Raw genomic sequence first — 26640 nt, forward strand, 5'->3', positions numbered from 1 at the left:
GGGCCGCTTCGCACTGAGGGGGTTCGTATGAGATCACTTAGAGATCAACCGTCCAGTCTTGCGGTGGCATCGCTTTGAGACGGATCGTGTTTTCCCTTTCGTTGTAGTTCCCGCAGGTTCGCGGTGTGTTTTAAAAATAAGTTAACCAAAAGTGTCTCCTCGAAGATTTTCGGTTCGACGGTGGAAGAATTTTGTGTGGTGGATCTAGTGTGTAGAAACATAAGGAAGAGAGTGATTAGTGCGATTATCTTGAAGATAGTTATTAGATAGAAAACAGGTAAAGGTTGGAACAGGGAAGATTTTTCAATAGAGTAATTCTAACTAATCGTTATGGGGTTGAACTTTAACACTTGCCATTAACGGTTGATGCATGATCGATGTTAAGGTGAATGTTGTCGCGCTGTATTGCACCTTAGGAACGCGTAGAGTTTCTATAGTAGCCGGTAAACAATTTGCAATATTTTACAATTATTTAATAGACAAACAATGCACTGCACGCCACGATGCTCAATCCCTTGGCTCAAGGTCTTAACCCATTCGATATACATGGGATGGTGATTATGGCAGGCGCTTGCTAGCAAGGCGGTGTCGCACGCAAAGCTATTACAAGCTAATATTTACACATCTTAGGAGCAGACGACAGTCGAAGGGCACGGCTGTGCGAGGAACTCGTCTTAGTAGCAATATTGTTCGGTATGGGTAAATTTCAAGGTTAGTTGGATGATGCGGAAAGCAGAAAGGTATGCAATAAATCAATGCGTTGAGTGGTAATCTTATTGATTTTTGAGTGCGATACTGTTTCCGGTTGAGGTATATTTTCCATATAAATCTATATGTGATTCTAAGCACACCACTGTAGCAAAGGTTAGAGAATTGCCACCTACGTTCAAATAATGGTAGGATAGATATTCAATTGTAAAATATTACTCTTAATCGGAATCAGGATGAGCAAATCAAAGATAAGGTCAGTTTGAATAAATTGGCGTATAGTTAGAAACAGGAACACATTATTAAGTAATAATGAGTTGATTCATGAAATACGATAACCTCTGACAGTTTCGTGTTTCGTGGATGGTTATTACAAGGGTTCTATGTTAAGTAACACATCACTGGCAGCAATAAAAGAGTCCGGGAAGCTGTCGTTGATTATTACGCTTGCGATATCGGGATCATCTGGGATAATTGAAAACTGATTGCAGTGAGATGTGACTACAGTTAATCAACTAAATTGGTTTACAGTATCGAATGCCAAGGATAAGAGAGAACCGGACTATACTTCGAATGATTATTGCATTGCTCGAGCCCTTTAGCAATATGCATTCGAATTACGGATGATTGCCGTATGGTTGAATTCGTCATCAGATGATGAGCATCCATATGATTCTCATCCAAATAAAGGATGTTTTTTTCTGGGATTCCATGCTTTCACTGTGCATTATTAAATTGGTAAATTCTTCGATGCAATCGGTGTAAATATTTACATTATTTGACAAATCTCAGGTAATCATGACAGAGTACAGAGATGCCAGATTCACAGACATGTCTGTGAATTCACAGACTTTTATTTTTTCACAGACATTTTTTTCGTTACAGACATTTACAGACTTTTTAGTTTTTTCACAGATATTCACAGACTTTTGTAATCAAGGGAAAATTTCAAAATTTATTTTGTTACACTGTTTGAAATCTTTAATCAAATTACACGTGCGATGCATTTTATTTACAACACGCATAAGAAATTCGCGCGTTTTCAAAACCACTACATGAACGAGCTGTCACTATTATATACAGTCATAGTTATAGATTTGTCAATGTGCTGCCATGTTGTATCCAAAACGAACATTTTCTATACGATTTGACGGTTTTTTTTTATTTTGGATACGTCAACTCACGTTGGTCGGTCTATAACTTGACTGTCTCTGTCATAGTCACTGCACAGAAAAAAAGGGTTGTTGAATATTACATCCAAACTGCTGCAACCAGGTCAATCCATCGGTTGTGTAATATAACGTTGTACGATGTACATCGATTTTACGAACAAAATTACAACCATTGATGTAATATTGTATCTGCTTTTTGCTATTACATCATTATTTCATACATCAGCTTGAATTACATTGATCGATATAACATTTTTTTTGCTGTTTGTCACTGAAAAAGTGAATAAAACGGACAGTGTGTTTCCATCCTATTCCATTGATCATAATCCGTCTTACAATGCCCCCAGTATTCTGCCACTTCCAGAGAAAAAAATTCTGAAAAGTTCCAACTTTTCGTCGAGAAAAGTGCTTGAGCTTTACTGAATTAGTTATTTTAAAAAAAAATGCCATATCTCCGGAACCCAATGTGCGAGCGGTATAAAAATCATTGGCGTCCTATGAGAGAGCCGAAAAAAAAAACAAAATAAAAGTGGTTTCACTCAAATTGGTTCTGCTATCGTCGAGAAAAGTAAGTAAGTTTTACTGAATTATTTCAAAATTTCACTTTTTTGGTCATATCTACACGCAGAAAAAAATATTTCAAACGTAATTATATTTGACGTAAAATCAAAAAGAATTTCATTTTGTTTTGGCTGCAAAAAGAAATCATTATTGTTTCAACAATCCAGTATTTTTGTTCCTCAAAACCCAAGTATTGTTAAATAAAAAAAAAAAGCTTTTCGAATTTACAACAGCTTTCATGGTTTTGATGTAAGCTGTCAAATTTGGCAGCTGGGTCAACAACAAAAATATGTTTGTTTTTAAAAGAGATTTCTTGTTGATTCAATCATATTTATTTTATGAAGTCTGACAATTCACGCAGTCGAAATAAAAATATTTTAATTGTTTCAAAAATCCGGAGTGATTTGGAATTTGGACGTAATTGCTTTTGTAAACAAACACGTCAATTACTGATTTCTCTTGAATAAAAGCTCAATCTCACAAACAAACTATACCAAATGATAGAGGAATCATTCATTTACCTCATAGTGTTAATACTTTTTGAGATTGAGCTTTTATTCGCGAGAAATCGGTGATTGACGTGTTTGTTTACAAATGCAATTACGCCCAAATCTCAAATCACTCCGGAAATAATATGGCCATTTTTTTTTATGTTTTGTTTTCTTTTTCACTGATCATCCTTGGGAAGGGAAGTAAAGCCGTTGGACCCCGGTTCATTAGTTGATGGGTCGATATGTAGGGTCACGGTGTGGGAGCTGCCTTCCTGGCGTCGGGAGCATTGATACTCAGTACGGAAAACAAGATCGACTAAAAAAAATCAAGGAAAAAAACAGAAAATTGATTATATTTAGCAACTGCAGCTCGAACTGCAGCATACTTACTTACCTCTAGTCTCAAGATTTTCGGAAATTTTGCACTTTTTTCCCGAAATTTGCAAGTTTTGTTATTGTTTACATTTTTATCCGGGTGAAAACGAATGGAATGGTTGGTAGTTAGTTTTTGCATTCATGGCCCCGGGAATGGACACACCAAATAAATGCTATTTTAAAATTAACTATTGTTGGCTTAATAATAAAATATTGTTATTTTTACAATAGTTGCAGTCAGTGCTCGGAAAATCTCAAAAACTCAAATCTCATGCATGAGTTTATGCGCCTAAGAGTTTTGCCTTGCAAAATTCAACGTCGCAAAAATCACCGATGAGTTTTCAGGTTCAAAAATTCATTGCTTTATATTTTGGCGTTATTCATTGTTATTACTATTGTTTGCGCATCAGGGGTTGGAAAACTAACGCAACATGCATAGGCATGATATCAATTAACATTTGAGTGGTGGTTTTTCGGCGTTATGAGTGTGAGTGCGTGAATATGCATGAGAATCTCAAGCGTGAGTTTTGTTTGCCGCATTCGCACACGAGTTTATTCTCGCAGGGAGGCTCAATGAATGAGATTTGAGAATGATTTTCCGAACACTGGTTGCAGTTGAAAAGTGGCTTATTAAAACAAAAAGAATCCTATTTTGAATTTATATGAATAAGTATTATTGAAACAACAAAATGCAATATAATTTCAACCGGAATTGTTTGTTTAAATACAACTAAAGTTTTTTTTTTTGGTTCCATGCAAACAATTTTCTGTCCGTGTATGCAAACCAATGTGCGATCGGGATAAAATTCATTAGAGTTTTATGGGAGAACCAAGCATATAAAGTAAAAGTAGTTCCACTCAAATCGGTTCAGCTATCGTCGAGAAAAGTGAGTGAAAAATTTTGTTTACATTTCAAAATTTCACTTTTTCGATCAAGCATACGCACTTTTTCTCTTCCATAAATAAATTTCAATGAGGTTTTATGGAAAATTAATATAAATACTTGCACTAATCATTAAGCTGACTTCCATGTGATTTGAGATATCGCACGATGTGTTTCGCTGCATGCCAGAATCTGTTCACTTCCCGGAGGCACCCGGTACATCTGAAAGAGGCCATTGTTATCATAGGGGCTGAATATGTCCACCATTGATCTTATAGTAAAAGTCTAATGAGTTTTTTTTTTGTAAATTAATTTATTTGTACAAGCTCAATCAAATAAACTTTACAGAGCCAAATCATCTTTTGCGTCATACATTATTAATGTCTTAAATCTAAACTTAAAATCTAAAATTAAAGGAATTGACCGAGTATTCGCGGTCGTCTCGAGGTTAGTGGAGATTTACAGTTTCATGGATGGGAGAGGGAAAAGGGATAATTTGAAAAATGAAATGGTGGTGATGGTGATAATGATGAAAACACACTTTCCATGTTCAACTTCTAACATAAATGAAGACCAGAATATATGTGCAGCAAAAACTGTCGCTGAAAAAACCAGGACGTATGTTCAGGAAACAATGAACGAGTCGACTGGATCAGAGAGAGCCAGGAAAGATGCTCAAAATCTAGCCAAAATAATTTTTACAGAGAAACGAGTTGAATGGGCGATTGATTCTTTTGAACCTTTCAAATCACCAGGTAGGGACGGATTTTTTCCAGTACTACTCCAGAAAGGGAAAGAAACATTGACACCTATTGTTACAGACATGTTTAGAGCAAGCTTAACATTAAGCTATATTCCAATAAACTGGCATCAAGTTAAGGTTATATTTATTCCGAAGGCTAGCAAAAAGGATAAAACGTCTCCTAAATCCTTCAGACCGATTAGCCTATCTTCCATTATCCTAAAGATAATGGAAAAAATAATAGATGAGTATATAAAGTCAAAGTACTTGGTTACAATTCCTTTTAATAAATATCAGTTTGCATATCAAACTGGTAAATCAACCGTAACATCTCTTCATACTCTGGTTACAAAACTAGAAAAATCTTTTGAATCAAAAGAAATTTCCCTAGCAGCGTTTATTGATATTGAAGGAGCATTTGATAATGCATCTTATCACTCAATGAAAAACGCTATGATAAAACATGAGTTCGATAAAAGCATAGTTAATTGGATTAACGAAATGCTTAGCAAAAGAGAAATCTCAGCAAACCTTGGAAGCTCATCCATAACAGTAACAGCTGTAAAAGAGTGTCCTCAAGGTGGTGTTCTTTCACCTCTACTGTGGTCTTTAATAGTTGATGACCTTCTCAAAAACTTAGAAGCACAGGGCTTCGAGATTATTGGCTTCGCAGATGATATAGTCATATTAGTGCGTGGAAAATATGACTATGTCATTTCAAGTAGAATGCAAATTGCTTTAAATTATGTTTCATTGTGGTGCACTAGCGAAGGATTGAATATTAATCCATCTAAAACAACTATTGTACCATTCACACGAAGAAGAAAAATGTCCATAAATAGTATTAAACTGAAAGGAATAATTTTAGAACTTTCAATCACAGTCATGTATCTGGGAGTTACTCTTGACAGCAAACTAAATTGGAATTCGCATCTAGAGCAAGTCATTAGCAAGGCAACAAATGCTCTTTGGTAAGAAAAAAAAACTTTTGGTAGGAAATGGGGACTAAAACATAAAATGATCCACTGGATTTATTTGACGATTGTAAGACCCAGAATAACCTATGCATCATTGGTTTGGTGGCCTACAACCAATGAAAAATCAACTCAGAAAAAGCTGGGGAGGCTGCAAAGGCTAGCTACTCTCTCAATAACTGGTGCAATGAGCAGCACACCAAGTATGGCACTAGATGCTCTTCTTTATCTGCTTCCGTTGCATCAATTTATTCAATTAGAAGCCGAAAGGAGTGCATTAAGGATCCGACGGTCACAGCACTTCTTTGAAGGTGATCTTAGAGGACATATGAGCATCCTACCCCCTTGGTTTGTTTTTTCCGTCGATCTTGTTTTCCGTGCTGAGCACCAATGCTACCGACGTGCCAGGAAGGCAGCTCCCACACCTGGACCCTACCTATCGACCCATCAACTCATGAACCGGGGACCAACGGCTTTACTTCCCATCCGAAGGAAGGCGTGATCAGAGATGTTATGCCTCAGAACATCCCGGCGGCGCCGACTAGGATTGAACCCAGGCCTGCTGGGGTGAGCGGCAATCACGCTTACCACTACACCACCGGCGCCGTTATATGAGCATCCTAAAAATGTTCAATATTGATTCTATTGTGTTACAAAATGAAGATTGGTTGAAGAAAAAATATCACTTCGATCGTCTTTACAGTGTAGCAGATGCGGATCGCGATTTGTGGGACAATGGAAGACCAAACATTCGTCCAGGATCAATTGTCTTTTATACAGACGGCTCTAGATTGGATAATCGTGTAGGAGCAGGGGTAACAGGTCCAGGTATAAATATCTCAATATCTATGGGCTACTGGCCTACCGTGTTCCAAGCAGAAGTCCAAGCAATTCTTGAATGTTCTAAAATTTGCTTGCGTAGAAATTATAGACATTCGAATATCTGCATTATGTCTGATAGCCAAGCAGCACTAAATGCTTTGAAATCAGCAACATGTAATTCTAAACTTGTATGGGAATGTGCAATGTCACTCCAAAAATTGGCCTGTCAAAACTAAGTGAACCTATTTTGGGTTCCTGGTCACTGTGGAATTCAAGGGAATGAGAAAGCCGACACACTAGCTAGGCTTGGATCATCTCAACAATTTATAGGACCAGAACCATTCTGTGGAGTTACAGCTTGCTCTCTTAGAATGGAGTTCAAGAAATGGGATAAAATGAAAGTGGAGACCAATTGGAACAACACTCTCATTGCTAGGCAGTCGAAACGGTTTATTAATCCGAGCATTTCAATGACTAGCAAAATTCTTGAACTATCAAAGAAAGATCTCAGTATGTACACTGTTTTAAGAACATGGCACTGTCCATGTAAATATCACTTGAAGCCAATAGGAAAACTTCAAGATGACATGTGTCGATTATGTGGCATAGAAAAAGAAGACTCTGAACACCTGCTATGCTCTTGTAAAGCAATCTTCAATAAGAGCCGTATTTTTCTGGATAATGGGCTGACAGAACCCTTTGATACTAGGAATTCAGTTACAATTCATTCGAAATGTAATACCTAACTGGGAAAATGCTTTCGGTCAGTCTATGTCGGTCGCTTCATAAAATGGTGATACGACATGCTGATAAAGCAATATTAAAACGGGGAATATATCACAATTGATCTAAGTACTGGTCGCAGTGGTCAAAATACCCAACAGGAAAAAAAAGTGAAATTTATGCATCACTAGTGGCGAGAAATAGTACTAGTCGATGTGTGATAAATTTATGACAGGCGGTTCAAATTCCAGAGTTTGAATGATAAATTATTGAGAAAAAAAGTTCAAAATAGTGAGATACGATCATTATTATGGATGATACATGTAGGAAATTTGTGGAATAATGTAATGTTATGTTAATTTTCATTGCAATGTCATTGAAAGATCATGCAAATGCGTTTTTGATGCACCGAGATTATTTAGGATATGTTTTGTATGATTGCAGATTTCCATCCCGAAATCGACGTCCAAGTCAGTCTTCTGAATATACTGGATTATGTTGAGGACTACGTGCTAGCGGATTTAGAGACCTTGCATATTGTGTGCCTGGGCTACACCAGTAGATCAGCATAAAGGAGAACTTTGGGACAAATATTCTAAAAAGTCTGCCTCAACAAAATGATGGGAGCATATCAAGAGCAAATTTTCATTACGTCGAATGTAACAAAGGTAAACAAAGTCGAGCTATCAGTGTCAATCGATTCTCCTGCTATTACACTATATACTGTCCGAATATAGGATCAAATCCCATATTTAAATTTATTTACCAGTCAAATTGCTTTTTGACGTAATCACCTTCCGATCAAAATAGTTTTCGATGTTACTTAAGTCACCCAATTTCTATGGAGATGCCGTTTGACTTAACTAACAGCGCTGAGAAACCCGTGAAAAGTGTACGTTCGTCGTTTTGCTTTCTCATTATTAAAGTGAATAAATCGAACTGTTTGTTGCTAAGATGATTTCGGTGGTCCTAAAATGATGAATGGGCTGCACGTAAGGAGACGTAATTGATAATTCTCCCGAATATCCTGGTAAATACACTTTGACTTAAGTAACAATAGGGGCCACCAAACGACGTATAATAACTTTTGACTCAAAAACCAGTGTTTTTTAGCATGAAAGCTAGCGATTTGCATTTGTATGATTAAAACCCTGCTAAATATGTTAAACATTGCTATCACTATGAGATTATATGTGTTTACTTGGAAATAGGAATAACTTTTCGGTCATCAAAACAAAACTTTATTTTTCTCGAATTGGTGCGAATGTTACTTACGACATAATGAAAATTTGCTCTTGATATCTACTCTGTCACTGTCCCGTAAACATTGGCAACCTTTCTCGACTGCGCAAATTTGTTGCTCCCCGAGTTTGGAACTCAAAAAAGTGGACATTTGTCACCGTTGCATCCCGGGATAATGCAACGATCCTGCAACAACAAAGAAACTGTTAAGCGGTGGAGCTTGCGTTTACGCAGTCTAAAAATCAACTTGTTTCCTGATTGCAAGCAATTCTATTATTGAAGCGACTTATCATTTTGTAGAAGACCACTTTTTCTATAATTTTCTAAGCCTTTTGATCACCAAAACGTACAGAAAAAGGCTAATTTTCAATTTCAAAAGTGAAAATTTTGATGTGAGTCTCTCACATCAGGACTACGTCTTTAATTTCTATACTGGGGTTCACATTAAAAAAAAAACAAAATTCAGACATGTAACGAAAAATCCCAAACACGGACGCAACGATAGAGCGCAAATATAACACACGACACATTGCGCATCCTCAAACGAACCCCACACATATCAATATATTGACGCGAAGGGGAATTATTGACAATAATATTGATGATGTGATTACATAAATATTGTCAATACCGATGTATTGACGTCAATAAAGAATGTATTGACAATACGGTTATTGTCAATAAAAGCAATCGTGTAGGGTTAACTTCACATGAGCGAGCTCAATGCTCGGTCTATCGCTAGGAGAAAAGCAGCGATAATAAAAACGCTTGCCTAATTGTTTTCTTCGTCATTTGCTTTCGAGCCACGGACTGCATGACTGGGTGACTGGGCCGCCGTCATCCGGTCGGCATCGACTTGCACTGGTGTGGCCACCATTTGAAAAACAACCGGCCCTTTTCAGGGCCACCAATTCAAAAACGGAGAGTTAAGAGTTAAGAACTAAATGATCAGCATATTTGTTCCATCCACTAGCGGTCCTACGTCAAGCTTCCGTTCGTGCCCCTAGGCACAGACTCTTCTACTTTTTTCCTCTGTTCGGGACCTAACAACACTGCGACCAGTAATTTGATCTATTGTAGTATATCCCGTGCCTTTAGTTTAGTACATGTCGCATTACTCCATCACTATAGTATTCGATTTTTTTACAATTGTCTTTCTTGCATTTATCGCAAGGGTCCGACTCTTATTGCAAATTCCCGCTCCAAAGACGTGCCCCTTTGTCAGTCAAAATTGGATTCCATAGCAACAAAATTAAGGAATGACACCGATTATTACCATGCATCAGAACCCTAGTCTTAACCACTTCAAACTAGGGAACAACGAATAGAAGATTAGGAATCACATAAATGAAGACTAACTAACTCATTTTTTCCTTGTTTCAAGATCATCCTCGGTGGACAAAGCCGAGTCATGTCACTATCAACAAGGCATAAAAAGTAACAAGGACTAAGATGTGTTCCTTTGATTACTGAAAAATCTTGTTCCCCAAGTTTGAAGTAGTCAGGACTAGAAATCGGTGATAGATCTTACATCCCGTAACGTACCACGGAAAGGTGATCTACCCACGTTACGAGGCACACCTGCCCTACGCTAATATATAGTCAATTATATCTGTTGACTAATTGTACTTCAAAAATGAAACTTTCCATTAGGGGGAAGTCCTCTATGGCCGGACGGCCTCTATGTCCGGACACTAGTGATATTCCATAAACAAAGAGTGATAACAAGATTTGGACATGATGAAACAATAGTAAGCTGTATGTTTTTACCGTGTACAAATTATGACGTTACGGTCAGCAAAGGTAAACAAATGAGAGCTGTCAAAAGTTTTAGCCTGAAAAGAAAAAAAGAGACGAGGAAATTTCGCGGAAGTGTATACTCGTCAATATTTCCTAAATTTAAAGGTGTAATATTTCTGTACGTCGGCTTTGGTAAGTTTTCTTTTGAATGTAATGCGAATTTTGTATGAAAATATAGGATTCTGAGGAAAACATTTTTTTTTTTCGAAATTGTTGTATGTCCTCTATGGCCGGACACCATACTGTCCTCTATGCTCGGACAATAAAGTTGTCAACATAAAATGTGGATATAATGTAGAATTTAAGTTTTTTTTATTGTTACAGGAGGAAGTAATGACGTTGAGTAGTAGATATGGAACGCAAAAAACAAAATTCGTGGTCTCTGGAAGACTTGAGAACTTCTCTCAACAAAATACTTTCAAAGCAAATGAGTATACGAGAGGCCGCCGTAAAATATGGCATACCTAAAAGCACACTGCAAGATCGTATCAGCTGCCTCAGAACCGGTAAGGACATCGTTCTGGATCACAAAGCCGGTGGATTCAAGAAGACGTTTTCAACTGAATACGAGGAGCAGCTTGCGCATCACGTCACGGATTTGTCGAATAGATGTATGCCACTTAACAAGAAGGAGTTTTTGAAACTGGTCTATGATCTCGCGGAAGAGCTCAAGGTTCCTCATCGCTTCAACACCAAAAAAGGCACAGCCGGGAAAATTTTTTACTACAGCTTCATGAAAAGGCATGGATTTTCTTTGAGAACTCCTGAGTCGACTAGCTTAATGAGAGCTGTTGGGTTCAACCGTCCTCAGGTCCAGTTATTTTACTCAAATCTTGAAAATCTTATGGTTAAGTACAAATTTGAACCGTCCAGAATCTACAATTGCGACGAAACTGGAGTCAATTGTGTGCCGAAGCATGAGAAGGTTTTAGCTCCTAAAGCCGTTCGTCAGGTTGGTAAACTGGCATCTGCGGAACGTGGAAGAAATATCACTACCTTGTTTTGTATGAGTGCAATCGGACAGTACATTCCGCCTTTGTTTGTCTTTCCAAGGCATAATATGAATGCTAGGCTTATGATTAACGCCCCCACACAAAGCACAGGAGTTGCTCAGCCAAAAGGTTGGATGAATGGTGATTTGTTTTTACAATGGCTTAAACATTTCGTAAATTTTTCGCATCCTTCAAAACAATCACCTGTTCTTCTAATACTTGATGGTCACAGCAGCCATAAGACGTTGGAAGTGATTAACTTTTGTAGAGAACATTTTGTTCATGTTCTAAGTCTTCCGCCACATACAAGTCACAAACTGCAACCACTAGACCGGACTTTCATGAAACCGTTCAAGAATGCTTACCATGAACGCTGTGAAGTGTGGATGCGGAAAAATGCAGGAGCACGGATTACAGACTACGATATTGCTGGCCTCGTAGGTGAGGCATACGTGAAGGTAGCACGAACAGATCTTGCAGTTTCGGGTTTCCAGTGTACGGGAATTCATCCGTTCAATAAACACATTTTCTCGGATATCGACTTCCTACCATGTGATTTTACAAACATTCCGTTGGAAGAGTCTGCAACTGGTCCAAAAGAAATCTTCGTAAAAGATGCCGCTGTCAATCCATCAACCTATTCTGCTACTTGTGCTACCGCAAGCATTCAAAAACTGTCACCACTACCCGATGCCGTCCAGAAGCGTTCGGAATCTAGGAAGCGGAAGTCAGAAAAAAGCACAGTTTTGACATCACTTTCCAACAGAACGCTGGTAGAGGAAAAGGAAAAAGAAAAGAGAATTAAGGAGTCCATGCAAGATCTTCGTAAAGAGCGGAATCAAACCAAAAGATTATGCAAGAGCAACAAAGAAAACCACTTGGCAAAAAAACCTCTTAAGCGCGTTTGCCTAGTCTGCCAGAAATCGGATAAGGAAGGCTTCATAAGGTGCTCAACGTGCAAAGACTGGACCCACAAGGCTTGCGCAGGAATATTAAAGCGTCCCTTGGCCTTTTTGTGCCAATGGTGTAAGCTTTAACAAAGCAGACCTTCGTGTCCGAGCATAGAGGATACTGTGTCCGGCCATAGGGGACACTTTGCGTATGATTTGGTTCCCACATAAATTGTATCCACGATTTATTTCAAATTGCAAAGGGTTTATTTTTTTGCTTGTTTTTATTTTTACTTACGATATTGTTTCTCTATAAATAAATGGGAAAGTAAACACCTGAAATCCAGTACTTTTTTAGTTATTGCTGAAAAACAAAAAGTGTCCGAGCATAAAGGACTTCCCCCTATATCAGTGACCAATAGGGTGCGTCAATATTATATGGTGGACCTTTGTCGATGTATATTGAGGTCCCAACAATTGTGCCAAATTTGAACGAATTTGGTTACGATCTGGATTTGAACTTTAAAGTTTGTATGAGGAACTGAAAGAAACTATTCATGTGCATGTCAAAAATTCCCAAATATGCTCAATTTTGCCCAAACCTGACCCTTGGATTGAACATAAAATGCAGAACAACTTTGCCGTAACCACAAACCGATGCGACTTGTGCACAGCAAAACAAGTTCCAACATCAACATTTTTTCAATCTTACTTTCAAATTTGGACAAAACTGAGCGAAATTTGGACAAGCAAATGAAAAGTTTCTTTCCGTTTCCCATACAAATGTTGATACCCAATTTCCTCAAACTTGACACAGTTGTGGGGAAACTCATTAAGCATCGAAAGAGAAGTGCGGAGCGGTGGGGGCCGACCAACTAAAGTTCTGTTGCAACTCCTATAGTAAATCACCAACCTCACAGCAGAACAAATTTCGCCATTTCTGCCAGAATGACACATCTCTTTCTGAAAAGCTCAATGTGTGCAAATCAGCACATTAATGTCCGTTAAAAATTGCATTACAAAACCCTTAGCACCCCTTGTCCACGTGCGGCACGAGCACTTGAATGGGAAACCGCATCGTCCGACCGGCCGACACTGGCAGCAGCTATGTTGGGGTACCTATAAGCGAACAAGAGACTCCGGTTTCAGAGAGGACAGGTTGCTCTTGAAATAAGAACTTCTTTTGTTGACTTGTCCGTTTTGTGTTGATGATGTGTATGAAAGTGCATAGGTAGGCAGATACCTTCAACAGCTGTTGCAGTGCAGTTTTCCTGCAAAGTCAGAGAAATTGCGCAATGCCCAGCCGGTTGCCGACACCATGAACCTATCCGCCAGTGGTGCCCTTTCGTCATGATCCGTCGCGCAAAAAGCGTTCAAGTCCATGAGGCAATAATGGTAGTATCCGTTGTGAGATGGTTGACCCATATTTTTTGCTGATTAATCACCTGAAGCTGAGACAATAGCAAACCTCGTCGTTGCCGCTGTCAACCGTTGAACTTCATTCACACCCCGTCACCGCATTGCGTATTTATCTACAACTAAACTGGTTATTCGTAGTGGACACCGTTTCCATTATATGTATATATATTTCTGTTTTATTTTACCAAGAAAGTGAAAACTTGATCCAAGAGTGAAGGTCAACGCATAAAAAAGGGCGAAAGTGTGCACGAAATTCGGGCACATTTTTTGTTTCGATTTAGGTTGACAGTGGATTTTTTTTTTCAGAGCAGTCCATTGCTGTTAATGGTTAAAAACTTGACTTGTTGTTGACTGATTTGCACAAATTGGACAGAATTGAAAGGGGGTCGTATCGACCTTGAACGAAGCAAAAACAGTTCAAGGTATTTTGAATACGAAATATCGATACATTGAATGAAATTTAATCAAATATAAAATCAGGCATAACATTTGATAACGGCACAAAAGCACTTGTAAACAAACTTTCTAAGGCCCTTTACACGCGAACCAAAGTATGCCCACGCAAACCAATACCACTTTCGGAAAGATGATAGTTGCCCCTATCCGATGATGTTGTTGGTTTGCGTGGGCGTACTTTGGTTCGCGTGTGAAGGGCCTTAGAAAGTTTGTTTACAAATGCTTTTGTGCCGTTATCAAATGTTATGCCTGAAATATTCACTATATGTAAAATAGGGTGGATCAAGTATATATGGTAGATCACAATCCTCCGTTCCCTACCGCTCTTCCGATGTGTATGGAGGTTCCCAACAACGAACGAATTTGGTTATGACCTGTTGTATGGCAAAATGTATGGGAAACGTATCGAACCTTTTCATTGACTTGACAAAAAATCAAATGTTACCAAATCTCGGAAATAGATTGGGAATAGTGATTAGTGACGGTTAACATACCGTGTAAACTTGTTTATTATTATCATTTGACTAACCTAAACAATGTATGAAATTATGAATCAAAATGAGTTTGACTGCGATTCGTTATGTATTTTATTATATAAATTGATTACGGTAATGAGCCCCCTATTCAAAATATTTTCTAATGTTCTATGAAACCCATGCACTTTTTCAGCGTTCCTATTGCACCAAAGTATACATTAAACATCCATTTTGAAGATGAATCGGAAAGAATTGGAATTCCAGCTATGCGAGTTTTTTTAAAGATAAATGTCTGGGGAGCAGAAGGGTTGACAAAATCGGGTCATTATTGTACTGTATTAATTTAGACCTATTACTCCGCGCATACTTCCAGGCGTATTCCGTTTCCCATACAAAATTTTAAAATTCTCCCGCAGATCGAGATTATAATCAAATTCGTTCAAATTTTGCACAGTTGTTGGGGACTCCAATACGCATTGAAAGTGGGGAACAAGGAGTTGTAAAGTTGACCCCGAGGTTGATCCACCCTAGTGTAAAGCTTGATCCGCTTGAACGCATGCAATCATCTATATCTTACGATTGGGTTTACGTTGCGTTGCGTTACGTTTGTAATGGAGTAATTCGTAGATTGCATACTGGCAACGACCATGAATAGTTCTCCAATCAAAGTTCAGAACAGGGAAAGCATGACAATTACCATTGTCGACCACGCCCATCTTCTCCGCTACGGGGAAAGGAAGGATATTGTTGATGCAACAACTGCTTAACGGGAGACCAGCGCTTTACCGACGACCCCTTATAGATGCTACGTTGTTGGATACTCGAGCAAAGTCGGTTAACAAAATGAAAGCAAATCCCTTATTTATTTATTTATTTATTTTATTAAATCTTCAACATAATGTGATTTTCTAGGCTAGGTGACGAATTCTATGTCTGTAAGTAGACTTACTAATGTTAAAATCATATACATCAAACGTTTCATTAAACACACGACAGCACAAAGTCCACGGTTCGTTGAATCCATAGTTGGTCCGATGGGTAGGTTGCCACAGAAGCGTGTAACTACGTAGGACTTTTTGAGGAGCATTGATGTAGATTTGGCTCACAAGAGAGTTGCAAGCCACGTCACCGTTAAGCAATCCAAACACGAAGAGTCGCTGAAGTAGTTTCCTCCTTGCTGCCAACGTGTCCAGGTCAATCAGCCTGCACCGTTCTTCGTAAGGTGGCAAATTTACCGAATCGTTCCAGGGCAGAACACGTAAAGCGTATCTTACGAAGTTTCGCTGAATGGCTTCGATTCTGTTAGCTTGAATAGCGTGAAAGGGTGCCCACACAATAACAGCATACTCTAGAAGACTGCGGACGAGAGCACAGTATAGTGATTTCAGCGCGTAGATGTCCTGGAATGCGTTTGTGTTTCGTTTCAAGAAACCTAATGTGGCGAATGCTTTAGCAGTAATCATGGAGATGTGCTCATTGAATCTGACTTTAGAGTCGATGAACGGTCGATGTTTAACGGTCAACCAAAATGAGAACAACTGGAGTATTGGTAAATAAGTTACATCATAACAGCAAATTTTGATTTCAATTTGATCATCAGCTTTGCTCGCTATAGTTGTGCTTTGCAGGATTCGCTTAAGCAGGCTATGCGACCATAGTAATTCTTGCTAGAGCTGAAATTAGGGCGTAACAGCTTTTGTAAACAATGACTTCTCTCGATGATTTCTCGAAACTCAAAGCACGCCCACGCAAACCAAACATAATCAACGGGAAGGGGACGGTTTCCCCTACCCGATGGTGACGTTGCTTTGAGTGAGCGAGTTTTGGCTTTCTAGAAATCAACGAGAGAAATCATTGTTTACAAAAACTGTTACGCCCTAATTCCAGGTGTATTTGGAGTTTTATGAGTTTTATACATTAGTAACTAGGTTTAACTGGGCAACTGTTGCTCTTTTTCGCAAAACCAATCCTATGAGTTTGCTTCGAGACGAGTGGCAGTGTGGACGTTTGTTGATCGCTCTCTAACTCCTTCGGTCGCTGATTTTTTTTTCTTGTAGCGCTGTGCCTCTCGGATGTTGGTTCGTTTTGTTTTGTGTTCGTTCGTATACTAATGGGTTACTAGGCGATTGGATTTGGTTAGAACATTACTGACTCCAACAATATCAGTGGAAACAGGAACTTCCTCGAGGTTCCACACATCTACAGATCACTGGTAAAACTCAACAGGATAATGATCGTAGTCTGAACGCTGTGCTTTAGCGGATTCGTGAGTACGACTTCCACTTTCTTCCAAGATCAAGCTTCTAGAACTGGCATCTTAGAAATTCGGCTACTCCACAGATGCCACCACCGGAGATTTTAGACGTTCCTAAGGAGAATTCCAGGCATACCCGGTGATAATTCTAGCAGAAATCACCAGAAATTCTAGACGGGAGATACAGGCATTCTGAAGTGATTCCGAACGTCCCTAAGGAGGATTCAAGTAGTTCCCGAAAGATTCCAGTTGTCCTTAACGGGAATTCTAGACTTTCCTAATAAACGTTCGCGACGTTCTCAACTTGGATTCCAGATATTCTTTGACTTAGATTCGAGACGTTTTCGACGGAGGAGTCAATCGTACACAAGTTGAATTCGAGACGCTCCCGACGGAGATTTCAGACATCTCTGACGAACATTTGAAACTTTTTACGTAGGACTACGTCTGCGATTTCTATATGGAGGTATACTTTGTGAAAACCGAAAATAGAACATGTAACAAAATTATGAAAGATTTTGAACGTTAATAACTCAGCTGCCCCTGGACCAATGTCAATTGTTTTTTTTTTTCCTTTGGTTTGTTTTTTCCGTCGATCTTGTTTTCCGTGCTGAGCACCAATGCTACCGACGTGCCAGGAAGGCAGCTCCAACACCTGGACCCTACCTATCGACCCATCAACTCATGAACCGGGGACCAACGGCTTTCCCTAATAAAAATTGTATGGTTAATTTGCTTAACGACGTGTTCTGGGTATCATCCAAACCATTTGTGGAATAGTTCAATGATTTGGGTTATCGTTCGTTTATGGTTATTTTTTATTAGGGTTACTTCCCATCCGAAGGAAGGCGTGATCAGAGATGTTATGCCTCAGAACATCCCGGCGGCGCCGACTGGGATTGAACCCAGGCCTGCTGGGGTGAGAGGTAAACACGCTTACCACTACACCACCGGCGCCGTTATGTCATTAATTTTATCACCAATCGATCAAAAATATTTCTACGCATCTGCGCAAAATTAAGACTTTATCATTTCTAGATAGAGCTAGAATTAGGGCGTAACAGCTTTTGTAAACAATTACTTCTCTTGGTGATTTCTAGAAAGTTAAGGCTCGCCCACGCAAATCAACATTATCATGAGATAGAAGAAGACTTCCCCTACCCGATGGTTATGTTGATTTGCGTGGACGTGCCTTGAATTCTTTGAAATCACCGAGAGAAGCCACTGTTTACAAAAGCTGTTTCGCCCTAATTCCAGCTCTATCTAGATTTATCAAAATGTCACTATTGAAAATCACACGAATGTGCAATTGTTGCTATGATAATTAAAATTATCACCGATTGCCTGCGAAAAGCGATTTCCCTAACACAGATTTGAAAGTTGAATTCCACCGCGTGGTGAGTGGTAGTGTTCTCCAGTACACAACGAAAGGCTCCCCGCAAGCAAAGCTAGCTATCAAGGCTGACCTCAACCGCTGATCGGATTCAGTTCCAATCACCGTGTGTGGTGGTGTCTGGTCGTCGGCATCAGCAGCAGTGCTTTCGACGCGTGGCGTTCAACATTGTTCTCCAGTACACAACGAAAGGCTGCCTGTAAGTAGCGAGCTGCAACCCACATGGGCATCCATAGAAGGAGCAAGAAGCCGCACCGCTATTGATCGGAATATGTAGTTCTTCGTGAGTCGCTGTGGGCTATCTATGTCAAGCGCGTCATACTAAAGAGATAACGGACAACTGATATTACGAATGATCCCGAGGATGATCCCAGTCGCTCCAGATGGAGATTTCAGACGTTTGAGAACGAGATCATGGAAGTCATTGAAAATTATTCCAGACGTTTATGACGGAGAACGTTCTTGAGGATGATTCGAGATGTTCTCGAAGATGAATACAGGCGTTCCCGACTTGGATTCGAGATGCTCAAGGCGAACATTCCTTACGTTCCCGACGAAGATTCCAAAAGTGTTCAACGGAGATTCCTGACGATCCCCAGTGTGATTCCAGACGTTTTTCGATTTTGGTTTCAGTCGTTTCTGACTTAGATCCTAGACGTTTCCTAAGGAGGATCAAGACGACCCCGAAGATGATTCCAGATGTTTATGATGGAGATTTCAGACGTTCCTGATCTAAACACGTTCCCGATGGAGGTTCCAAACGTTTCCGAATATGATTCTAGACGTTCCCAAATAGGATTCCAGATGTCTACGACGGAGATTTCAGACCTTTCCGATCTGAACTCGAGACGTTTTTGACGAAGATTCCAGACATTTCTGACGAAGATTTCAAACGTTTTGAAGATTATAGACGTTCCCGATTTGGATTTCAGACGGAGGTTTCAGACGTTCCTGACAAAGATTCGAGACGTTCCCGACGGAAGTTTCAAACGTTCCAGAGCTCATGACGGAGATTTCAGACGTTCCTGACCTAGATTCGAGACGTTCCCGACGGAGATTCCAGAAGTCGCAAAATATGATTCCGGACGTTTACAACGGAGATCAGAAACGTTTCCCAGAAGGATCTGAGTCGCTCCAGACGATCCCGAAAATTGTTCCAGACGTTTACGACGGAGATCAGGGACGTCCTCAAAGATGAATACACGGCGAATGAGAACGATGCAAATTTGAGTTTAGTTCACTCATAATCGCCAAAAGTGCAGGAACTCAGCGATGAGTAAAATTTGTCTCATGGTTTCCTGTGGAAAACCTTAAAAAATCTTCCGGAAAATGAGGAAATCGACGAAAATTTTATTCAGTCTCGGAGTAGTACCAATAGACTGAGTGAATCCAATCTTTACTTTTCTCAAATTCGGGAATTTTTCCCTGGAAAATCCTGGAAAAACCTGGGAAAACATGAGGCAAATTTACTCATCGCTGAGTTCCTGCACTTTTGGCGATTATGAGTGAACTAAACTCAAATTTGGGTCGTTCTCATTCGCCGTGTAAAGATATTACCGACGGATATTTCAGACATTCCCGACATGGATTCGAAATGCTCCAGACGGACATTTCAGACGTTCACGATAAAGACGATCCCTAGTATGATTCCAGGCTTTTTCAATTTTGGTTTCAGACGTTTCTGACTTATCCAGCTTTCCATGCTCGGTAATGGCGGCCTGTTTGTATGAATAAACGTATCCTTCACTGTGCTTTTTGACACTAACTCGAGGGCGTATGTTGTTCCATTTTCTACTGTTCCTGGGAGAGGGAAAGGGAAGGGGTTGAAATTCGAACATCCAGATAGTGTCAAAAAGTACAGTGAAGGATACATTTATTCATACAAACAGGCCGCCATTACCGAGCATGGAAAGCTGGATAGCGAATTCGTTTATTATCAGGGTTAACACCAGTTCCAACCCAGTGTGAAACCGAACTTTTTGTCAGTGTGAACCTCAACCTGAGCTAGGTTTTAAAAACAAACGAGCAAACTGACGTTTGTCAGAAAACAAGCAGACCCAATCTTGATACCCGATCCAGGTTGGAACTGAATAATAAACGAATTCGCTATTAGATTCGAGACGTTTCCTCAGGAGGCACCAGACATTTCCAAAGATGATTCCAGATGTTTAAGACGGAGATTTCTGACGTTTCTAATCTGAACTCGACTTCGAAGATGATTCCAGACGTATATATGATTCTGGACGTTTACAACGGAGACCAGAAACGTTTCCGAAGATGATTTCCAGTCGCTTCAGACGGAGATTTCAGACGTTTCCGAAGATGATTCCTGACATTTCCAAGCATGTTCCCGAAAATTATTCCAGATGTTTACGAAGAAGATCAGGAACGTTACCGAGGATGATTCCAGATAGAGATTCTAGTCGTTCTCCAATAGGAATACAGACGTTCCCGACGGATATTTCAGACGTTCCTGACTTGGATTCGAGATGCTCCAGATGAAGATTACAAATGTCATGTTCAACGGAGATTCCAGACGATCCCGAATATGATTCCAGACGTTTTCGATTTCCAGACGTTCCTGACTTAAATTCGAGACGTTTTCTAAGGTGGTTCCAAAAGTTCCCGAAGATGACTACAGACTTTCCAGACGCAGATTCCAGATTTTCCTGAAGATGCTCCAGATGAACATTTCAGCCGTTCACGACAGAGATTGCAGACGTTCCCAAATAAGTTCCAGATGTTTCCGAAGAAGATTACAAACGTGTTCAACGGATATTACAGATGACACCAATACGATTCGACTTTCTTGACTTCGATTCGAGATTGCAGATGTTCCTAAAGATCCTGACGTTTCCGATGGAGGTTCAGAATGTTTCCTGAAGATGATTCCAGACGTTTACGACGGAGATTTCAGACGCTCCTAACCTAGATTCGAGACGTTTCGGACGAAGATTCCAGATGATTTCAGACGGTTTGGAAGGAGTTTCCAGACGTTCCCGACCGAGATAATTGACGTTTCCGAAGAGGATTCCAGACGTTCTCGATGGAGATTTCAGTCAACACCGAACTGCATTTCAAACGTTCCTGTCATAGATTCGAATCGTTCCCGAATATGATTTCAGACGTTTCCGATTTCCAAACGTTCCTGATTTAAATTCGAGACGTTTTCTAAGGTGGTTCCAAACATTCCCTAAAGTTTCCAGACGCGGATACCAGATTTTCCTGAAGATGCTCCAGACGAACATTTCCGACGACAGAGATTGCAGACGTTCCCAAAGAAGTTCCAGATGTTTCCGAAGAAGATTACAAACGTGTACAACGGAGATTACAGATGAACACCAATATGATTCCAGACTTTCTTGACTTCGATTTGAGATTCCAGATGTTCCTAAAGATCCTGACGTTCCCGATGGAGGTTCAAATTTTTTCCCAAAGATGATTTTATAAATTCCCGAAGATTATTCCAGACGTTTACGACGAAGAACAGGAACGTTCTTGACTTAGATTCTAAACGTTCTGGACGAAGATTCCAAATGATTTTAGACGGTTTGGAACGAGGTTTGAAAGGAGTTGCCAGACGTTCCTGACCAAGATAAATGACGTTCCCGACAGAGATAAATGACGTTCCCGAAGAGGATTCCAGAAGTTCACGATGGAGATTTCAGTCGTCACCGAACTGCATTTCAAACGTTCCTGTCATAGTTTCGAAACGTTCCCGAAGATGATTCCAGACGTTCAAGACGAAGAACAGGAACGTTCCTGACTTAGATTCTAAACGTTCCCAACGAAGTTTCCAGACGTGTTCAGCGGAGATTCCAGATGATTCCGAAGATACTTCCAGACGTTCGTGATTTAAATTCGAGATGTTTTCTAAGCAGGTTCGGGACGTTCCCGGAGATGACTCCAAACTTTACAGACGGACATTCGAGACGGAGTTTACGGCAGGGCGACCAGTGAACCGGGAACCGGGAAAAAGCCGGGAATTCTAAGGCACCGGAAAAAAATCCCGTGAATTTTAATATCAAATCAGGAAAAACATAAAATTTTAATCGAAAATGAAAGATTTTAGGGGTTGAATCAAAATTCAAGACCCTTAAGGCCAAAACACAATGTGGGCGGAAGCGGAACGGAAACGGCAAACGACAGTTGTCACAAATTACGTCAAGATGCCTAACCTAAGTCGATTTGGTTCTAACTAGTTTTCAATCCGACGAGTAGGCTTACTTAGGCTTTTCCGCTGTCATTGCGCTTGGGCGTTTAGACTGGACTAGATTTTCATGATAAAGTCACTTTGAAGAACTATCAAGCGAATTTTCAATGTTTTTATCAAAGAAGTCTTGAAGAGATTTTAGGGAAAACAGCAAGGTATTTCAGAGAAAATTACCAATGGAGTTTTGGGCAGACCTCTTCTAGGAGAGTTTTAACAAGAACTGTGAAAGTTCAAAGTAGAATTTTGTAGCTCTGTGGAAAATTCGATGTCAATTGTTAAGAGGATTCGGGGATCCGTAAAAATCCAAACGAATTGATTTTTGAGGGTACTATTCCAAAGGAATTCTGCGAAGAGTGTTAATTGAATTCCGAGGATGGGAATTATAAGGAAGCGTTTCCAAACGTTTTTGACTTAGATTTGTGACGATTCCTAAGCAGGTTCCAGACATTCCCGGAGATGGTTCGTTCACGACGGAGATGTTAGACATTCCCAGACTTGGATTCCAGCCATTCCAGGCTTAGGTTTGTGACGTTCCCGATGGAGGTTCCAGTTGATTTCAGATGTAATCGACGGAGGTTCTAGAAGTTTTCGAAACTTATTCCAGACTGACTTAGATTTGAGACGTATCCTAAGGAGGTTCCAGACATTCCTGAAAATGATTCCAAAAGTTTACGACGGAGGATCTAGACGTGCTTGAAAATGATTCCAGGCATTCCTGAAGAAGATTCCAGACGTTCTCGACGATGAATCCATACATTCCAGACATTCCCGAAGATAAGTCCAGACTTTTCAGCAACGCAACGAATATATCAAACGTTTTGTGTGCATCAATATAGCCTACGCAAGGTTGATGACAAACTGATCCGTCGATCGAAGCAACATCAGTTTGGGTTGAGTGACTACTGGAAATCTGGGTGCGGCAGAACTCGGCATAACGAAAAAACTAGAAGTACAAGAACTGTACAACCGCATGGTCGAGACGGTTGTGAAGAACGAAGGCTGCGACAGATGGGACTGGGTTGGGGCAATTGGGACCGTTATCTCTCGATGATCCACAACAGCATACTAATGCAATCGTGGTGTCTTTGCAAACTACTTTAACGACTTTACGTTCTAGTAGTTAATCTCGTCCACTACGATTTTGAACGTGTGCCTTTCAAGAACAGTCTGCCCAATTCAATTGGTTCGTCGCGTGGAATGCATTCCGTTACTAGCGCAAGAATGTCGCCCTCTCTATCATTAACAGATATAGAATATTATTGATCGAATATTACCTTCTTTCCCACACCAGGTCACACAACTGAACTCAGCGATGAAGTTCACGAAGGCGCTCACGGCAGCGGACGATTACAAGTTCCCATTTTCGGATGAACTTCGACGAATAGCGGCGGAAGAGCTGAACGAAACGGACGACCGGCGAGAACATGCTCTCAAAATGCTACGCGAATGGGCTGAGAAGAACCCCCGGATCGTCAAAGTTCGAATGGGTAAGACACGCATTACGGCTTCGTCCTCAACGTCAACAAGCTTGCTAAAAAAAATACTACTGTGTCCTTTTCAGATGCCAACTTCCTGTTGAAGTTCCTGCGGGCGAAGAAGTTCAGCATTCCACTGGCACAGGAAAACATCGAACGGTTTCTGCTGCTCAGATTCGTCCGGGATGGTAGCTTGTTCATGAATCTCGACTACCGTCAACCTCGGTTGACCAAGCTGCTGGACCTGGGCTACATGTTTGCCCTGCCCAACCGGGACAAAAACAACCGTCGGGTGATGTTCTACCGGCCGGGGGTGTTCGATCTTAACGAGTACACCAACGAGGACATGGTACGGGTTCATGCCATCTGCTACGACACGCTACTAGCGGACGAGGAGAATCAGATCCGGGGAATCGTACATGCCGGAGTTGGAACTGGCATTGGTCTACAGTATTTGACGCTATTTTCAATCAAGGAAGCGGTCAGGATTGCGAAGAATGGCGAACGGCTGCTGCCGATGCGGCACCGGGAGATGCATGGGTGCAACATTAATCCGGCGCTGAAGATTGCCGTCGATTGGGGCCTGACGTTGATTTCGGAAAAGCTGAGGAACCGCGTCCGACTGTACACCGATATCAAGGACATCGAGATGGATAAGAGCCTCCTGCCGAAGGAGTACGGAGGTGTTACGCCGATGGAGGAAATGATCCGGTTGTGGAAGGCCGAGGTGGAAGCGCACAGACCGGTTATATTGAACGATGACAATATGACCGTACATTTGGAAATGTATCCGGAAGCCGCCCGGGAAGGATCGGTCAGTTCGTTGAAGCAGAATTTGAACGGATGTTCCGGGTTCAAGGACAACAGCACGTACGGCTTGGCGGGAAGCTTTCGAAAGCTGGAGGTGGATTGAGTGCTGACTGCACGTGGGGGGTGGGAGTGGATTGTACTATTTTATAGGATAAGTTTTTTCATGTAACCGTTTTCTTGTAGAGTGTAATAAATAAGTTTACAAGGCTCCAATGTCGATTGTTAATTATTGCTTAGCATGAAGAACACAGGGCTGTGATAAAGATTCATCCGGTAGGTTTCAAACTATCTTCACCTTCTGATTGATTTCATTTTGTTTTTTTTTTTGTGAACGAGCCCGAAAAATTGCTCAAAATAAAATTACACGAACTTAAGGAAGAAAATGGATGGGAATAGCTAACTTACGTTACTGTTTGCACTCTTCGTGGAACGGCTCCAGCGTCCGGAGGTCCCTCCACGTCGGTGGCAGCGTATTGTGCAGATGCTTTCCGCACTTCTTGCACGGATCGGCAAACAGTGTCACGTAGCTTCGGAACCATGTCTGCGGTGGGGAAGACACAAAAAAAAAACGTTAAGTATAAGCTCTGCTCAACTTTGTCTTGAGGGGCACAACTTACAATGAAACTTCGAATCGCCAGCTCCGGCAGCGTGGGTGAGAAGAAGTGCAACATTGCCGCGTGGGCGTGGTCCTGCACTTTGCGGAAAACCTGATGCCGCGACACGGTCCAGTGCTCGTCAACGCCATCCAACAGGGACTCGTCGTACCCCTTGACGGTGACCCATTCGATTAGGAGACCCTTGAGGATGACCGCCGCTCGCAGGACGCGGGCGATTGTGATCTTTTGGTGGGGAAATATTGTTCATTTTTATTTTGCTGAAATTAGGTTTCGAAATGTGTCTTACGTGAAGAATCGCATTGGTCATGAACGGGCGGACAATCTTCAGGTTCATGTTCGGGTAGTGGATGCTGCCGATTAGGTTGTCTACCGTTCTAGGAAAAGAATATTATTTGGTTGTGAACTATCGGTAATTGAGGGATGTTTTTTTTTTATCAAACTTACTGAGGTGTTGCCAGGTGGCTGGAGGGAAGTGACCGCCTCCGCTTGGTGTTTGTGTAGTAGGACCGCTTGAGTGAGTTCTGCTGCAGCAGTGTCGATGCAAAGGTACTGTACTCGTGCAGCTTGTCGTGCCACTTGTAGCTCTGCACCAGATGCGGATACAGGCCTTGCCGTTCCAGATTGGTTTCCAACGAGAGGTATGCCGTGTTGGCCAAATTGAACGGCCCCTGCGGTGGCGTCAAGTCATTGATGCACGTTTCAAACTCCCTGCGTTGCAACTTGAAATTGATTACAAACCCCTTACAACCTTTTTGAATCATATTCAACTCACCGCAAGTTGGAATTGACCCCATTCAGTAGCTCCTGCAGTTCCTGGAGAAACTTTTGCTCCTTGCCTTCTTCGCCGTGTTCGGCTCGAACGCCGTTGCCGAGCGTTTCGAAAACCTGTCCCACACTGGACCGGAGCATCCGCAGATGCGACAGGGCATTGTTGATCGGTTCCAAATTCATTATCACCTTGAAAAATTACACTAAATTCTCCCGCAAAACAACATGTAAACCGGTGAAAGAAATCTCGCACAACTTTTTAAATAGACCAATACTGATCGGTTCTCTTCATCGACTTTCCATTTGAATCGCCATGACCGTCGAAAGGCAGTTGCGGAAATTTTTCGACACTCAATTCAATGAAAAGTGTTATGATTCAGCATC

General features: G+C 40.9%; 3 protein-coding genes across 4 annotated transcripts in view; 2 read left to right on the plus strand and 1 right to left on the minus strand.

Moving 5' to 3' along the window:
• MED27 (mediator complex subunit 27) lies at nt 1–26475 on the minus strand. 2 transcript variants are annotated; one of them, XM_065220474.1, is made up of 6 exons: nt 26261–26475; nt 25933–26196; nt 25775–25862; nt 25489–25710; nt 25277–25412; nt 1–204 (listed from the first exon to the last, which is right to left on the minus strand). In XM_065220474.1, the coding sequence occupies exons 1-5, from the start codon at nt 26437–26439 to the stop codon at nt 25278–25280; spliced, it is 888 nt and encodes a 295-aa protein (XP_065076546.1). In that variant the 5' UTR covers nt 26440–26475; the 3' UTR covers nt 1–204; nt 25277. The 2 variants fall into 2 exon arrangements, with proteins under 2 accessions (XP_065076546.1, XP_065076538.1); XM_065220466.1 differs by lacking the exon at nt 1–204 and having other exon boundaries at nt 25150–25412.
• The window catches only part of Sec23 (transport protein Sec23), a 229938-nt gene that overhangs the window by 189102 nt on the left and 14196 nt on the right, over nt 1–26640 (plus strand). The window lies entirely within an intron of this gene.
• On the plus strand, nt 260–24995 carry LOC135700043 (retinaldehyde-binding protein 1-like). The gene is made up of 3 exons (XM_065220435.1): nt 260–277; nt 23878–24073; nt 24148–24995. The coding sequence occupies exons 2-3, from the start codon at nt 23899–23901 to the stop codon at nt 24972–24974; spliced, it is 1002 nt and encodes a 333-aa protein (XP_065076507.1). The 5' UTR covers nt 260–277; nt 23878–23898; the 3' UTR covers nt 24975–24995.

This window comes from Ochlerotatus camptorhynchus, unplaced genomic scaffold (assembly GCF_037179485.1).
Source record: "Ochlerotatus camptorhynchus isolate MF236.1 unplaced genomic scaffold, CSIRO-AGI_Acam_v1.1 ptg000010l, whole genome shotgun sequence".
In the NCBI taxonomy this organism is placed as follows: Eukaryota; Metazoa; Arthropoda; class Insecta; order Diptera; family Culicidae; genus Ochlerotatus; species Ochlerotatus camptorhynchus.